The sequence below is a fragment of the Eptesicus fuscus genome, chromosome 11 (assembly GCF_027574615.1).
Source record: "Eptesicus fuscus isolate TK198812 chromosome 11, DD_ASM_mEF_20220401, whole genome shotgun sequence".
Taxonomy (NCBI): Eukaryota; Metazoa; Chordata; class Mammalia; order Chiroptera; family Vespertilionidae; genus Eptesicus; species Eptesicus fuscus.
Genome location: NC_072483.1, coordinates 29834924 through 29852841, shown reverse-complemented (window position 1 = coordinate 29852841; position 17918 = coordinate 29834924). Strand labels below are relative to the sequence as shown.

Below are 17918 nucleotides of genomic sequence, written 5' to 3'. Positions count from 1 at the left end.
TGATGTCAGAAACACAATTCAATTCAATCAAACAAAGGATTTATTAATAGGTGATTTACCTGAAAATTTATATTTTGCCCTGATAGGTAGGGAGTACCACCACTTAAAATATTTAAGAAGCTTGGATGAATGATAGTTGGGAAGACCACAAAAGATTTATGCCTCAGGTAAGTCTTGAACTAGAAGATAACTTTGGTCCTTCAAAATTCTAATATTCTATGATTCTACACACTTGAGGATCCACTAATTTTCAATAGTCTAACTTTTTGTCTGTGTATTTATCAACAGAAACTGCAAGATACAGGTTTCTTTTTCTTCCTCTCCAAAGTAAAAGACAAATACAGGGTGTGGCAAAAGTAGGTTTACAATTGTTTGTATGGAAAATAATGCAATCCTACCTAATAAAAGAGCAATCTGCAAATTGACCCTAACTCCGCTATACCCACAAGCCACGCCCACCAGCCAATCAGAGCGAGTATGCAAATTAACCCAACCAAGATGGCTACAGCGAGGGAGAAAGTAGGAGGGAGGCTTGGGTTTCCAAGGCGATAGAAGAGGCCATGCTTTCCCCTGCCCTGGCTGGCCTAAGCCTCCACTCAAGGCTACAAAGTTTCAATTATAGAAGGCAAGCAAATCCAAACAGAAATGGCTGCCGGCCACGGCCACGGAGCGAGCAGGAGGCTTGGCTCCGCTCCAGGATACAAAGTTTCAACTATAGAAGGTAAATATATCCCAGATACCAGGGCCTCCGCTTGGGTTGCCAGGGGGGCGTGGCAGGCCTGCAAACCACCACAGGCCCCTCGCTCAGGCCGCCCCACAACCCAAGGGAACCCTAGTAAATAATAATACAAGAAGTAAACTCTTTCATGTATTCACAACTGTAAACCTACTTTTGCCCAACCTTGTATGTCCTAATATATTGCAACTAAATATATAATGCCTGTTTCAAAATTGTAAAGGCAAAATTTTTAGCACATTTCCAGAAGTTTCAACACCATGTAATTTTGAATTTCTTATACCAATTACAGATAAAAGCAATTCCTCTATCCAAGCTGGTTATATACTAGATAATTTTTGTTCTCAACACTCCTCCTGTTATGTGACAGTTTTCTATGATGGTTTCTCTAGTAACTCTGACATTGGGATCTAATCCTTTATCAATGCACCCAGTATAATGCAAACAAATCTCAAACTAATGTTTGTAAAACTTTGCTTGGTCACATCTGTTTCCTTCCTCCTTATGAAATGAAGGGCAAAATTTTCTCACTTAAATTATAAGATCCACATATGAATTGATCTGTTGCTTTTATGAAGTCATCTGAAGAAGGCATGACCCATCAAATAAATTTCTAATATGATCTGACTTATCTATACTAATAAAAGGGTAATATGCTAAGTAGACCGGGTGACCAGATATCTTCCGGACGTCTGACTTACTTCTGGACAGTTAGGGGGCGACCAGACTGGCAGGGGGGCAGTTGGGGGGCAACCTGGCCGGCAGGGGGGCAGTTGGAGGATGACCAGGCCAGCAGGGGGACAGTTAGGGGGCGATCAGGCAGGCAGGCAGGCGAGTGGTTAGGAGCCAGTGGTCCTGGACATCTCTCGAGGGGTCCCTGATTGGAGAAGGGTGCAGGCCAGGCTGAAGGATGCCCCCCCCCCCCCCCTGTGCACAAATCTCATGCACTGGGCCTCTAGTATGGGTATAACTTTATGGAATAACGTAATGACCACTTGGACTTCCAGTCCTATGGCAGTGATTACTAGGGCTCATTAGTTGGTTTCTTATATAATTTGGCTGCCAAGATAGTTTGACCACAGAAAGAAAATACACTGACAATGTAAATTTAAGTATTCTAGTCCATGTAACAACTGCATTAAAATTTTAAGTGGCCATTCTTTGGTTTATTCAAGGTCTCAGAGGAGTTAGCTTAAATGCATCTGAGAAGCTGAGCAATTTGGTCTTTCAAGTGAAGGGCCAGAGGCTGGAACATGAGACCAAATGAAAAGAATCAATATTTCCAAACATCAACTTTAAATGGACACTTTTTTTTTTTTTTTTTTACTATGGGTGAAGTTCTCTGGAATGGTGATATGTGCCCCCAAAGTCTACAAGGACAGTGGCCGAATAAGAATCAAGCATTATGGATGTAATGAAATTCCCCCTCATGCTGACAGCATCACAGCATCTTTAGCAGCTCTCATGTGCTCTGGGGACCAAGGGAAACAATGCTGTGATTATGCTACATGTGCTTGAGCTGTTTGGTCATTCTGCTTCTGATAAAATTTTACAACATTCACTCAGTAAATAAAAATTTGAATCTAATCTTAGACTGGTGAGAAGGATTGAATTCTTTCCGTCAACCAACAGAGCAGTAGTGAGTGTCTTATATAATAATACTATCAAAATAACACTATCCTGTTGCAGGAGGCATTAGGGGATTAAAACACTGCCACGGATTTCCTTCTCTGATACTTTCTGCTCCTGCTAGAAATTTCCTTCTGCCTGGTTAAGTACCCTCTTTGTATTTCAGGTCATAAGAACTCAATACACAATTTACAGTTGAACATCCTGACAATTTTTTCTAGTGTTAACTGTATTTTTTTAGTCAACTGCTGTTTTTATATTATACTAGAGGCCCTGTTCACGAAATTCGTGCATGGGGGTTGGGGTGGGGTGTCCCCTCAGCCCAGCCTGCACCCTCTCCAATCTGGGACCCCTTGGGGGATGTCCAACTGTCGGTTTATGAAACCGGCAGTTGGACATCCCTCTCACAATCTGGGACTGCTGGCTCCTAACTGCTCACCTGCCTACCTACCTGATCGCCCCTAACTGCCCGCCCCCCCCAGCCTGCTCATACCGAACTGCCTCTGCCTGCCAGCCTGGTTGCCCAACTGCCCCCCCCTGCCAGCCTGATCACCCCCAAATGCCCCCCCCCGCCAGCCTGGTTGCCCCTTACTGTCCCCCCTCACCGGCCTGGTTGCCCCATGCAGCCTGCTGTTCTGTCGTTAAGTCATCCCTCACTAACCCCCCTGCTGGCCTGGTCGCCCCATGCAGCCTGCTGTTCAGTCATTCGGTAGTCCCTCACTAACTCCCCTGCCAGCCTGGTTGCCCCACGCAGCCTGCTGGTCATTACTGTTACAGTGACAGCATCCCGTACAATTTGCATATCCCCCTATTATTAGTATAGATAGCAAATTTTTATTTTATTACTATTTTTAATATATTTTATTGATTTTTTTCAGAGAGGAAGAGAGAGGGATAGAGAGTTAGAAACATTGATGAGAGAGAAACATCGATCAGTTGCCTCTTGCACACCCCCTATTGTGGATGTGCCTGCAACCAAGGTACATGCCCTTGACCGGAATCGAACCTAGGGCCTTTCAGTCCGCAGGCCGACGCTCTATCCACTGAGCCAAACCGGTTTCGGCAAATTTTCATTTTATTGAATAATCTTGGTCATAATCATTCCATTAAATTATTTGTAGCAATTCTAAGGCAATTAATATCACTATCACCACTATCATTAGTGACAGCATCAATCTGAATGGGCAAGAATTATTTGCAGATAAAGTACTCCCAAATTATGTCACATGATTAAAACCCCACAAAATCAGAATTCTACTACTTTTGAACCTTAGCAAGAAGTCTTGCCACTTAGCTCTTTGTCTACTAGAAAGTAGTAGAAAACAGTATTTAACTGGCAAAGCATCTGGGATAAATTTACTATTCCCAAGAAAGGTCTGAGTTGTTTGATTTACTTACTTTGGGGGTTTGAGAATGGGGAGATTAAAAATTATTCTACTGTATGGCCTTTTCTTCTAGACTGCTACTAGCTCCATGAGGAAGAGGATCATTTAGGGGTGAGGGCATGTATGGGTGTGGGGTGGGGTGGGGCAATGGTAAGATATGTACACATATAATACCTCAATAAAAAAAAAAGAAAAAAAAAGGATCAGTTTGTTTACATACAAAACTGATGATCAAGCAATTTCAATAAACACATTTTAGATACACAAATGAATAAATTACATGTAAACATTAATGTTTTATATATAAAATATTCAATTAAACAATAAGTAGCCAATAATTACTCATTGTGTTATAGTTTGTGAGGAAGGTGAACAAATTTTAAGATAAATCCACAACCTAAAGAAACTTAAAATATGGCCAAAGAGGTAAAATAACACAAATACAAATTAAACAATAAGAGAACAATATAAAAACTCTAGAACTGAGTATTAGTGCAGTGAAATGCAGGCCAGAATCACAAGAACACTATGTAAGAGGGCCTGCAGTAGTAGTTTGAGATACAAGAATAAATTCGGAGGGCAGATACCGAAGAAAATAGCAAAAATAATATGTAGAGGAGGAATGAAAGAGGAGATGAAGACAGCAAGAACCAGGAAATGTGGAGGTCAATAGCATCCAATACTACAGAGATATTAAGTAGGGTACAGGTTGAGAAGAGGCTCTTGGATGACAATTTAGAAGGTCACTCACCGGTGGACCTTATAGAATTTCTATAAACTGAAATAGATTGTGGTGGTTAATCTTTTGGAAATTTAACAGTGACAGAAAAAGGAGAGATATAGGGGGCAGTTTATTAAGAAAGAAAGGGTCAAATATAGGGACCGTTGGCAGAGAATTTTGGGGCAGAGAAGAGAAATGAGAGAAGAGAAAATTGAAAATGAAATATTCAAGGAATATGCTAATACTCAAAGAAAAGTCAGAATTAGAAACTTAAGAGACTAAAGGAAAGGAATAAAAAAAATACATGATTCTGAGTTCTGTGAGTCACAGGAGAGATAAGGAATACTATATAGGATCATCTGGAGTTGAGAGTAACTATCATGCTTTGAGCCAAGCCAGTTCCTTTAGGGCCTAGAAGCTTGTCACTGAGCAAAGAGATCTAAAATAAGATAATGCTGATGTATGTGTATAGTTAATTGCATTATTTACATGCTTTTTGTTTATCTGGTCCCTACTTAGAAAATAAGTTCCACAACATGAGAACTTTTGTCACCTCTCCTGTTCACCTGAACACTTAATAAATATTACTGACTGAATGAAAAAAAGCATATTAAAGAACAGAGAGGTGAAGGTTTCTGATGATATAATTTCGGCCACTGTGAGTAATTTCTGAGCAACCATGAAAAACAGTAGAAATACCAAAAGACTGATTGAGCTTAAGATTGCTAGGAAAACCCTATCTAATAAAAGAGTAATATGCAAATTGACCATCACTCCAACACACAAGATGGCCACCCCATATGGACACAAAATGGCCACCACAAGATGGCCAGCAGGGGAGGGACCAGGCCTGCAAGAGAGGGCAGTTGGGGCAATCAGGCCTGCAGGGGAGGGCAGTTAGGGGTGACTGGGCCGGCAGAGGAGGGCAGTTGGGGAGGGAAGTTGGGGGGGACCAGGCCAGTAGAGGAGGGCAGTTGGGGGGGGGGACCAGACCTGCAGATGAGGGCAGTTGGGGGGACCAGGCTGGCAGAGAGGGCATTTTAGGGGCGACCAGGTCGGCAGGGGAGGGCAGTTGGGGTGAACCAGGCCTACAGGGGAGGGCAGTTGGGGGGGGGGGGGAACCAGGCCTGCAGGGGAGAGCAGTTGGAGGCGACCAGGCTGGCAAGGGAGGGCAGTTGGGCCTGGGAAGGAGATTGGTAGGAAGGCTAAATACGAGCAAAGTCACTTTACAATATAAAAGTTTTTAGAAATGTTCTGAAAGCTGGTAATGCCTCAGGAATTCAAAGGACTTAAGGTGGGAGTTAAGAAAATTAATGTTTGCATGAGTAAACTAGTGAAAAGTTTTAAGACTATTTTTAAAAGTTTATTTATATCTGTAACTTCTTACTACTTTAATAATAATTAGTACATTAATATATCACACTGGTATACCAACAATTGTTTTAAAAGATAGTTTAAAAAAATCTAATTACAATAGCAACACATGATTATAGTAAAATTGGAAAACAGAATGAAAATATAAAAAATCACCAATAATTCCATAACTTAAATGAAATCATTGCTGCCATTTTGTTGGACTTTCTTGTTCTTTATTCTATGCACAAGTATAAATTTAAAGGCTTTAAAAGTAAAACTCATTTACATTTAAACAATTCTGTATCCTAGTTTTGAAATGGTTAATTATAAAATCCTATCTAATAAAGAGGGAACATGCTAATTGACCCTCACGCTGTCGCAAAGATGACGGTGCCCATAGCCAATAAGGAGGGAATATGCTAATTGACTGCCCTGCCCTCAAAGATGGCGGTGCCCACAGCCACAAGATGGTGGTGCCCAGTCCCCTTAGTCCTCCCAGGGCGGCAGGCACGTGGCAAGGCTGGGCCCGCCCCCAGGCAGACCTGGCCACTCTGCACACCTCCCTCCGGAGACCCCTAGTCCCCTCAGTCCCCCAGCCGGCCCGAGGTGCTGGCAAGCCTTGGCTGGCAGCTGCCCAGCCAATGACCGAGACGCAGGCAAGCCTCAGATGGTGGCTGCCCAGCCGCCCAGGGTCGCCCGAGGCTCAGGTAACCAGGGCCGGCCAAGGCTTTAGCTGCTGGCAGTGGCAGCAGAGGTGTGATGGGGCATCGCTTTCCCCTGATCGCCGGGTCGCCTCCTGCCCCTGAGGGTTCCCGGACTGTGAGAAGGGGCAGGCCCGGCTGAGGGACCCCCCCCTACCCCCATCTAGTGCATGAATTTTCATGCACTGGGCCTCTAGTGAACTAATAATTTTGAATGACTGTATGATATTTCACAATAAAGACAGTCTGTAAGTTACTCTGAACATCACTATTTAAAAATCTTTGATATTTTCACTAATTATTATTCTTGAGAATAATTCCTAGAGGTAGGATTACTAAATCAAAAGGTATAAACATTTTATACTTGACGTATGCTACCTAATTACTTTTCAGAAAGACCATACCATTGTAAATTCTGTATACCAAATAAAGACTGTCTCACTAAGGAAAATTCACTACTTTATGAATAATTTTTCCTTCACTTAAAATTTTAAGTAATACATAAATAAGTAACTCTAAAATAATTTAAAATAGGAGTACCTTAATATAAATCTGAGCAACTAAACAAGATTTGGTATGAGATGCTTGCCTTAGAGACCCAAACAAGCCAATTTAGTTACTGAAGCACAAAAAGAGCCCTATGAAAAGGATCAAGAAAATATTATAATATTGTAACTAGTACTATTTTATATCCAAACTAGTGGCCCGGTGCACGAAATTCGTGCACGGAGGGGGGTTGTCCCTCAGCCCAGCCTGTACCCTCTCCAATCTGGGACCCCTCTCACAATCCAGGAGTGCTGGCTCCCAACTGCTTGCCTGCCTGCCTTCCTGATTGCCCCTAATCGCTTCTGCCTGCCAGCCTGATCACCCCCTAACCACTCTGCTGCCAGCATGTTTGCCCCCAACTTCCCTCCTCTGCCGGCCTGGTCACTCCTAACTGCCCGCTTCTGCAGGATTGATCACCTCCAACTGCCCTCCCTTGCAGGCCTGGTCCCTCTCAACTGCCCTCCCTTGCAAGGCCGGGTGCCTCCCAACTGCCCTCTCCTGCTGGCCATCTTGTGGTGGCCATCTTGTGTCCACATGGGGGCAGGATCTTTGACCACATGGGGGCAGCTATATTGTGTGTTGGAGTGATGATCAATCTGCATATTACTCTTTTATTAGATAGGATAGAGGCCTGGTACAGGGGTGGGGGCCAGCTGGTTTGCCCTGAAGGGTGTCCCGGATCAGGGTGGGGCGGCCTGAGCGAGAGGCCTGTGGTGGTTTGCAGGCCGGCCACGCCTCCTGGCAATGCAAGCGGAGGCCCTGGTATCTGGAATTTATTTTCCTTCTACAATTGAAACTTTGTAGCCTGGAGCAGAGCCAAGCCTGGGGCTCCCTCCCAGTCCAGCAGCATTAGTATTGGGGTTATAATTGAAACTTTGTAGCCTTAAGCGGGTGGGCCCAGCCAGGGTGTGTGGAAAGCTTTGCTTCCCCTGGTGCCAGGAGCTACCCTGGCCTGCTCTCTCAAGCTCCATTCTGCCGCCATTTCTGTTTGAATTTGTTTACCTTCTATAATTGAAACTTTGTAGCTGGAGTGGAGGCTTAGGCCTGGAAAGGGCAGGCGGAAAGCTTGGCTTCCTCTGTTACCTAGGAAACCTTGCTCTCTGTGGCTGTAGCCATCTTGGTTGGGTTAATTTGCATACTCGCTCTGATTGGATGGTGGGCGTGGCTTGTGGGTGTGTCGGAGGTATGGTTAATTTGCATATTTGTGTATTATTAGGTAGGAGGATAATAAAAATGTCAGAACAGTACTCTTTATACTCCCACAGAAAGAAATTATGATTAAGTATTCAGTTTAAAAAATATTATAAATAGAAATTCTAGGATGTGAGGAAAAGAAATTCAAAAGACAGTAAAACGCAATATACTTTTAGGTCTAAAGAAAATGTAAGATAAAGCTACTAATTGGATTAATTATAAGACAAAAGACATTTTTACAACGTACAGTACCTGATTAGAACTGGCTTTTTCAAGTCTGTCAATCATAATTTCAAATTGCAAAGGCTTAATTTCCATCTTTCTGTTAAGTCTATTTAATAAGGTCTCATCTTCTGAATCCATATCATAATCTGGTTGCTCGTTGTCTAGATTAAAGGCTAGAAAAGAAAAGAAAAAGTGTTCAAATCAGGAGAAACTGTTTATATATGACCACAGAATACTCTTAAACTATAAAGCATTGACCAAAGACGAGCTCATGAGCAGACTTCTATAAACTGGCTTGAAAGACAGGAAAAAAATGAAAATATAATATTTTAATTCATATATGTTTTAAAGTTTACTAAAAGCAACAAAAATATACATATTTATCAACATGTTAATTTAGTAGCACAATGAGAAGCTATGAAACAAAATTAAGAATCCAGAAATAAACTCAAGTACAAAATATAATGAAAATGGCATTTAAAACCATTAAGGACAAAACCGATTATTTAAAAGGGGAGGAGCTGGCACGACAGACTAATTATCTTTAAAAAATTAAGTTTGGCCAGGGCAGTGTGGCTCAATGGTTGAGTGTCCACCGAACCAGGAGGTCACACTTCAATTCCTGGTCAGTGGACTCGATCCACAGTGGGGGCATGCAGGAGGCAGCATCGATGATTCTCTCTCATCATTGATGCTTCTCTCTCTCTCTTTCCCTTCCTATCTGAAATCAATAAAAATTTATTTAAAAAATTAAGTTTGATTCATGCCATCATACCAACAAATGATATATTCATCAAATTTTACAGTAAAAAATAAAACACATAAAAATATTATAAGAAAATGCAAGGGAAAAAATGTTGTATGGGCAGGTACAAGCTCAGAAATCATAAACCTGACTAAATTAAGTGCAAATACAGTAACAATAGTATATTTTATTCATTAGACAGACTAAGATCTAAAACTTGATGATAAATTACTTTGGAATGAATGGGGGAAGGAGGCCTTCTCAAACACTGCGACAAAGAAATTATAAACTGACTAGAGGCCCGGTGCACGAAATTCGTGCACAGGGTGTGTGTGTGTGGGGGGGGGGGGGAGTGTCCCTCAGCCCAGCCTGCACCCTCTCTAATCTGGGACCCCTTGAGGGATGTCCGACTGCCCTACCGGGATCGGGCCTAAACAGGCAGTCGGACATCCCTCTCACAATCCAGGACTGATGGCTCCCAACTGCTCGCCTGCTTGCCTTCCTGATTGCCCCTAACCGCTTCTGCCTGCCAGCCTGATCACCCCGTAACCACTCCCCAGCCAGCCTGACTGATGCCTAACTGCTCCCCTGCCAGCCTGTTTGCCCCTAACTGCCCTCCCCTGCAGGCCTGGTCACCCCTAACTACCCTCCCCTGCAGGCCTGGTCCCCCCCAACTGCGCTCCCCTGCAGGCCTGGTCCCCCCCAACTTCCCTCCTCTGCCGGCCTGGTCACCCATAACTGCCCTCCCAACTGCCCTGATCGCCCACAACTGCCCTCCCTTGCAGGCCTGGTCCCTCCCAACTGCCCTCCCCTGCTGGCCATCTTGTGGTGGCCATCTTGTGTCCACATGGGGGCAGGATCTTTGACCACATGGGGGCAGGCATCTTGTGTGATGGAGTGATGGTTAATTTGATTATTACTCTTTTATTAGATAGGATATTTACATTTAGTTTCTATTGTAGGAATTTATCTGATAAACTTACACAGAGACAAAGACATAGAAATAAGAGTTTTAGATGTGACACTATGAGAAGTAAAAAATATAAAACAAGCAATGGACTAAAGAAATAAATGATGGTTTGTACATAAACTGAAGCCCTAAGATTAAATGACAATGACGTATGTGTATTGATATGCAATGAAACCAATCTTTATGTACATTGAGTAAAAAAAGCTAAGGTACAGCCCTAGCCGGTGTAGCTCAGTTCACCGGGCATCGTCCCTTACACCAAAAGCTTGCTGGCTTGATTTCCAGTCAAGGCACATGCCCAGGTTTTGGACTCAATCCCGGTGTGGGGATCAATGTCTCCTCACATCGATGATTCTCTTTCTCTCTCTAAAACTCAATAAAAATACTGGGAGGAGAGGGGTGCCTAAGGTACAGAATATTGTATAGTGTACTAAGCTATGTTTTTAAAAGAGGAAGGAGTGTATGAGTGTGTATAATCTTATAAATGCACAGAATATTTTGTTATTATTTTTATTATTTTGAATCCCCACCCAAGGATATGCTTATTTATTTTAGCAAGAGGGGAAGGGAGAGAGAAACACTGATGTGAGAGAGAATATTGTATGTGCCTCCATCAGGGATAAAACCTGCAATATAGGTATGTGCCCTGACCCGGGAATTGAACCCACAACTTTTAGGTGTAAGGAACAAACACTCCAACCAACTGAGCCAAACTGGCCAGGGTTGCACAGAATATTTTTAAAGGATACTGGTAATAGTTCTCTAGAAGTGGAATTGTTAGGTAGGAAGTTAGACATGAGCTGCTGGGGTGGGGCCTTCCCTGGGGCTCTATACCGGGGTCAGACCACATTGCCTTCAGATAGCCTCTCTATTGGTGGCCCAGCAGCCAGCAGACCACCAATGGGCAGGTTGGGAACCAGCCAGTTCTTGGCATAAGCTCAGAGGAAAACAACATGACCTCAATGTGACCTTACTAGGGTTCTGGACTAATTATAATAAAATTTGCATTGCGGTTTTGATATTAAACCCTACCCCACCCCTTGCCCCAGGGTTTTCTGCATGCATTAGGGGTAAGATGCACAGAAGAAATATAGTCATGTGAACATTTTCTGTCAGTCATCCACTAATGCAAATGAAATTCTCCACCCAGAATATTTCTCTTTTAAACTATATAACCAAGGAGTTCGGGGCCATTGTCTCTCTTGACTGGCCTGCTCCTCTAAACCCCATTTTGCTTTACTTTTATTTTCATTGGCCTTAAAATCTTTTCTGCATTGATAAGAAAAACTGAGGTCCAAGCCAGTAACCCCAATTGGTAACAGAATTTTAAGTAGGAGTTCAAGGATAGGGGCGAGAATTTTAAATTTATCTATGTTCCTTTTATACGGTCCCCTTTATTTTAAATGTAAAGCTTTTTAAGATTTAAAAATAAAGGATTTTAAGCATGTGTATGTACTAATTTTTAAAATATGAAGGAAAAAACAAACAAACCCTAAAATGCTACAGAGTATGTGTTGAAATCATGTCTCTAGAGTCAGCGCCAGGCAATGAAAGAGAAACCAATCACCAACAGGTTATTTAAAGACTAGAGGCCCGGTGCACGAAATTCGTGCATGGGTAGTGTCCCTAGGCCTGGCCGGCAATCAGGACCGATCTGTGGGGTAACCAGCAGGGCGATTGGGGGATCCCCACTGGCACCCGCCTTGGCTGGCCTGGCGCTGCCCACTAGCTGGCCCCGCCCCCCACTGCCACCACCGGTTGGGGCCTGTGGGCAGCTCCTGCATTGAGCGTCTGCCCCTTGGTGGTCAGTGCATGTTATAACAACTAGTCGTTCCACTGTTCGGTCAATTTGCATATTAGGCTTTTATTATATAGGGTTACCTACATAGTGTATAAATGAATTCCCCATATTCATACTGTGTGGAAATTCCTGGCATTCTCAGATTCAGCATAGCATTCTTAAAGTTAGTTTATAAACACAGTAACAGGAACAGATGTGTATATTTATATAATTTTAGTAAAGTCACCCCCTCAACAACAGATAGTACTGATGGACATAAACTATTTAAAGGCACAAATAACTGATTACATCTGAACTGTGGTTGTTTAATAAAACTGTACCACAAATAAACGTTACCTAACATTTCTAACCTTATATAGCACTTAATATGGGCCTAGGAGTGTTCAAAGTGCTTTATATAAATTAAATTATCACAACCGCACTAAATTGTTGGTAATATTTTATCTCTGAAAGAGTCTTACATTCTAAAATCCGTAAAAATTTTATTGTATTTAACTTGTATCACATAGTACAAGTTAATGAGATGTTATAGCTATTCATGAAATGATACAAATTATTTTGTAAGTATGATTCATTTAAAATAGTCCTGAAAATAAAATTTTCTTCATCTTAATATACTGCTTATTATATGATTAGCAGTAATTCACAAGTATGCTTTAAAAAATCCAATCTGGGTGCTTTGCCCATGCTTTTCAGCCGGCAACTGCACTCTTCTGCCCAGAAGTAAATTTGCCCTGCTGAGCTATTTTTGAGTGTTTGTCTCATTCCCGTTGAGCATTTCTAATAATTTGGGGACTCGTCTGGGATTTTGCCTCTTGAGAGAGTCATCTGGACTCTCTCTCTAGGGGAGGTACACTCCATCGTCTCATTACGGTGGCCTCTGGGAGAGGGAAACCTATGACACTCCAAGCCGGCAACAGACTCCAGATTTCACTGGCAACACAGGAGAAGGGCCCGGGTAAGGGAACCGCGGCAACCAGGTAACTATGCATAGACCAAGGTACAAACACTTCAGGGAGAAGTCAGCAGTGCCTTGATGGTCAGGACATTCTCGGAGGTTGGGTATATGTGACTGGGAAAGGTCTGGGACTGTGGTCGGCAAACTGCGGCTCGTGAGCCACATGCAGCTCTTTGGACCCTTGAGTGTGGGTGGCTCTTCCACAAAATACCACGGCCTGGGCAAGTCTATTTTGAAGAAGTGGTGTTAGAGGAAGTTTAAGTTTAAAAAATTTGGCTCTCAAAAGAAATTTCAATAGTTGTACTGTTGATATTTGGCTCTGTTGACTAATGAGTTTGCCGACCACTGGTCTGGGACATAAAGGGTATGCGGAGTTCTGATCTGCATTTCCGTTCTCCTGCAAGGGAAATGGCAGAAGAGAGACAAAGCAGATTTCGGGGAGTGCGACACATCTCCCAATATGGGAGGTTGAGTGTAGGGAGCGGTTATAGGGTTAAGCCTCAGACTGACCTGCTGGCAAAGTCGCAAACAAGTCCCAGCTTGGAGGGCACAGTCCTCTAAGCATAATTAAGCTTGATCTTGTGACTGCTCCCTAGATCTTTCCTGGGTAGCTAATGTGCTGTGGGAGGGGCAGCAAGTGCTGCCAAAACAAGCGAAACTTACAAGAACATTGTAAATTACCTTTTTTACCCCTGACTATTAATAAAGCATCAGCTTTGCAGTCTGGATCTGTTCTGTGGCCTCAGTAAGGCACAGAAGATCCACCTAGACCCAGCTTGTTCTCTGTCTTTTTCTTCATCCTTCACCAGCCCTCCCTCAGGCTCGCCGAACCCTTGGCTGTGCTGGCGTGGCGCAGTTGAGCATGAACAGACAGTCACAAGGAACTTTCCGAGGATGGGAATCTCTATGTTTAGTCTTTAAAGGCCTGGCCATGTAGAAGCATATACTTTCTCAAGGATACTTACCCTGCTGATTGTATTTAGAAATTAATTTTAATTCAAGCTGTCAGGACAATAAAAGCCAAAGGAGGCAGGTGAACAGGGCTACTTGGTGGCCACAGCTAAGTTGTGCCTTAGCCCTCTCTTTTACAGTGTGTCAGAGTAATCATTCATCATTCATTCAGGGTCTGCCGGTCAGCCCCGGCATATATATAGAGAAGATCTCTTAAACTACAAGCAGAACATATTCTGTAAATTTTTTATTACCTTATTTTTTGAAACCCAGAAATATTTTTCCTATTAAAAAATAAATCTTACAAATACTGAGTTAGTTTCACAAGCCAGTCAATCAAGCAAAAAAAAGTAAAACATTCTCTATTCCCTCTCCCCATAAAGAGGGGAAGGAGGTACATGGGAGGCTGAAAATTTCTTGATGTAGTTTATTAACAGAATCAAGATATGAACAAGGTTAAGGACAATAAGGGCATGGGTGTATGTGTAGAAGACTTCCTGTGGTAAAGTTAATTGAACAGTAAACAATTAAAGAAGAAAAATGAGAGAACTAGAGTGTGCATGATCACTATGAGAAAGAAAAAGAAAATGGGAAGGAAAGTAGATCAGTAAGTTTCAAAGGGTGGCTACCACTGTCCAGGGAAACTTGGTTACAGGGGGAACAACTGCTTCTGTGTAGGTAGGGAAGTGAGCATAACCTGCTGTGTTCATATATAAGGCTTAGAGAATATATAGAACAGAGTTGGTCTAAAATAGCTGGTATAAAGAGATATTACTTCAAGTTAAAAGGACCTTTCAAAGTCCTTTAGATTGCCTTTTATTTGGATACCAGAGGCCCAATGCACAAAACTCGTTCAAGAGTAGGCCTTCCTTCCCCTGGATGCCAGCACCGGCTTCCCTCCGGCACATGGGACCCAGGCTTCCCTCAGGCCGCTGGCAGGCACCCAGGACCTGGGCTTCCCTCGCAGTCCCGGCTTTGTCCAGAAGGTTGTCCAAAGGACGTCCGGTCTAATTAGCATATTACGCTTTTATTATTATAGATACAGGGTGGGGCAAAAGTAGGTTTGTAGTTGTGAGTTGACCTTCTACTATGGGGCTGATTCTGCCCCGATATTTGGAGATATGCTCTGTCTGACCAGCCATGGTGAGGCAAGTTTGACTAATTCAAGGGGTAAATATTAGATTGTCTGTTGAGGAATTTCAACACCATTTTTATTAATAATGGTAGAAGAGTGAAGGCTTAATTTGTAAAGGTTAATCCAGAAGCCAGTGGACCCTGGAGTACAAGGCATGCTGAAGGAAGGTACTGGCTCTATACCAAAGAAGATTTAGTGAAAGTCTACAGGTTGAACCATGAACTCTCCCACCACTGCCATCCCACTATCTCATTCCCACCCCCCAATTCAGCTATAAAAACAAAAAGTCAGCTACCCAGGAATGAAATGGAATTTTTCTTTTTTTTTGGGAAAACAGACCAATTGCCCACAAACAACATTAGATAAATGACCTTACTCAAATATGGACAGTCAAGTAATCCAAATATTTGAGAAAAGACAGCTGATGGATATTTCCATCTCTCTATCCCTCTCCCTTCCTCTCTAATATATATATTTTTTACACACACACACACACACACACACACACACACACACACACACACATACTAGAGGCCCAGTGCACGAAATTCATGCACTCGGGGAGCCGGGTGTGTCCTTCTGCCTGCCCTGCGCCCTCTTACAGTCCAGGAGCTCTCCGGGGATGTCTCACGGACAGGAAGTGGGCCTAAGCCTGGCAGCCGGACATCCTTAGCACTGCTGTGGAGGCAGGAGCCTTGCCAGCCATGAACTTGGCTCAGGGCTTCTGGCTGAGTTGTGCTCCCCCTGTGGGAGCACACTGACTACCAGGGGACAGCTCCTGCATTGACCGTCTGTGCCTCCTGGTGGTCAGTGCACATCATAGCGACCAACTGTTTGGCTGTTTGGTCAATTTGCATATTAATCTTTTATTATATAGGATTAGAAAAATAAAAAGAGCAGAAACAGGATACCATATAAAATAAACACTTAGACATAAAAAAATTAAAATTTAAAACTATAATAGCAAAAAGTAAGAAAGAGCAGATTTCTCAATAGCAACACAACAGCACAATCAATTTTCAAAATTATGAAGGATAAAGGTTTTCAACCCAAAACTTTCTACCCAGCAAAACTATCAATAAAGTATGAGGCTAGAATAAAGATAATTTCAGACATGCATGGTCTCAAAAATTTTTACCTTCCACTCACCCTTTCTTAGAAAGCTATCAGAAGGTGTGCTCCATTAGAATGGAGTAAATCCAAAAGGAAGAAAGCATGGAATCTAGGAAATGGGGAAATGAACACATGAGAAAAGCAAAGAAATTCCCAAGATAATGGATGATAACAAAGTGATAAGCCTAAAAAGCAACCAGTCCAGAATATAGCAACATAATGAATGGTTACAGAAAAAATAATTTCCACGGTCCAAATAAAACTGACAGATTATCTGACTGTTTGAACATATTAAGAGAGTTATACACTTCTGTGGGAGAATTTGTGGTGACTTAATCAAAGGCACATACAAGAGGAAGCAGATATAAAGATAAGAAAGTCATCTCCTTTGAAAATAAAACCTAAACAAGAAAGGATATGTAATCATTGTTAAACTGTTGAATGATAATGCTGTTTCAGATATTAGTATTTGCAGAATAATACTGCATACATTGGATAATGATTTAATAATGTAACTACAGCCAAAATATGGGACATGGAAAGTATACTGAGAAGAGAAGTAAATTTTAAATAGGCAGAAGTAAAAAAATAATTTATTTTTTAAAAGTTTGAAAAGCGTTATATAAGCCTATTATTTAGAAATATGAAGATAAATACAAAAAAAACCCCACAAAAAACACAAGTGAAATATTTGAAGGTAGTTGCATCTCAGAATGGGGAGCAGACTGCCCTTTTTAAAAGAAAAAGTTTTCAACTAAATGTAGTGATACATGCATCACTTTGATTTTAAAAATATGTACTCTTTTTAACTTAAAAAAAAAAAAGAGAGAGATAAGAAGAATGTTAATGATGGGAGCAACAGGTGAAAAGATTCCACTTACAATACGGTCCATGAAGACCAAAGTTGTGAAGTAACAGAAACTAGGAGGAAAACAGTAAAAAAAATTCCAATTTCAGTTTATAGCCATTAATAATCCTTATACTAATTCCACCTTTTCTGCTTTAGTTATATGAGTGATCACCAACCTTACAATCTAAAGTGACTGTTTAAAACACTTATTCATTGCAAAAAATGTTTCCACGAGGGTCAATACAGTGTATTTCAAGGTTTTAAGCAGAAGTTTTTCCTTTGATCTGTTTGTAGCCCTAAACAGTTCCAGTTAGTTTTAAGTAGCTTAATAAAACCCTAATTTACTTGTTGCTTGAAAGTACTGTAAATTACCATTACTCATAACAATGCTTAAAACACTGATGCAATTCCTACTGTCTTTAAATGTATACATTTAAAGCATACATTTAAAGACAGTAGGAATTGCATCAGTACATTTTCTCTAATCCTCACGGAGCACTGAAAGGCATGGTACCTGTATCTTCACTTTGCATATAGCAAAACTGAGATTTTAGAGGTGATTTAATTACTTGCACCAGCTCACACAGATAGAATTTGAACCCAAGTCTGCTGGATCCAGAAGTCCATGCTATTTTCCTTTTACTCCAACTTGCCTAAAAGGAGTGCATTTATTTCTCCTTTTTTGTTGTTGTTGTTTGATTCTTTTGTGGTATAGAAATTTAAAGTTTTACTATAATGCAATCTTTCCTTTATGGTTTCTGCTCTTTGCCTTAAAAAACCTTTAACTTTAGGTCATAAAGTTATCCTCACATTTTCCCCCTAAACATGTTAACACTGTCTTTTAATATTTATTTCTTAGTTTTATATTTTTCCATATGGATAACTACACTGTCCCAGTACTA

The 17918-nt window shown here is 41.7% G+C and overlaps 1 protein-coding gene across 3 annotated transcripts in view; it reads right to left on the bottom strand.

The window, feature by feature from the left end:
• The window catches only part of EPC2 (enhancer of polycomb homolog 2), a 526369-nt gene that overhangs the window by 431539 nt on the left and 76912 nt on the right, over nt 1-17918 (bottom strand). For 2 of the 3 annotated variants that reach the window (XM_008138703.3, XM_028141258.2), the window contains exon 3: nt 8521-8666. The exons of the other annotated variant lie outside the window; for it this stretch is intronic. In XM_008138703.3, coding sequence (XP_008136925.1) covers nt 8521-8666 — 146 coding nt within the window. The remainder of the gene's footprint in view (nt 1-8520; nt 8667-17918) is intronic. 3 annotated transcript variants of the gene reach the window in all.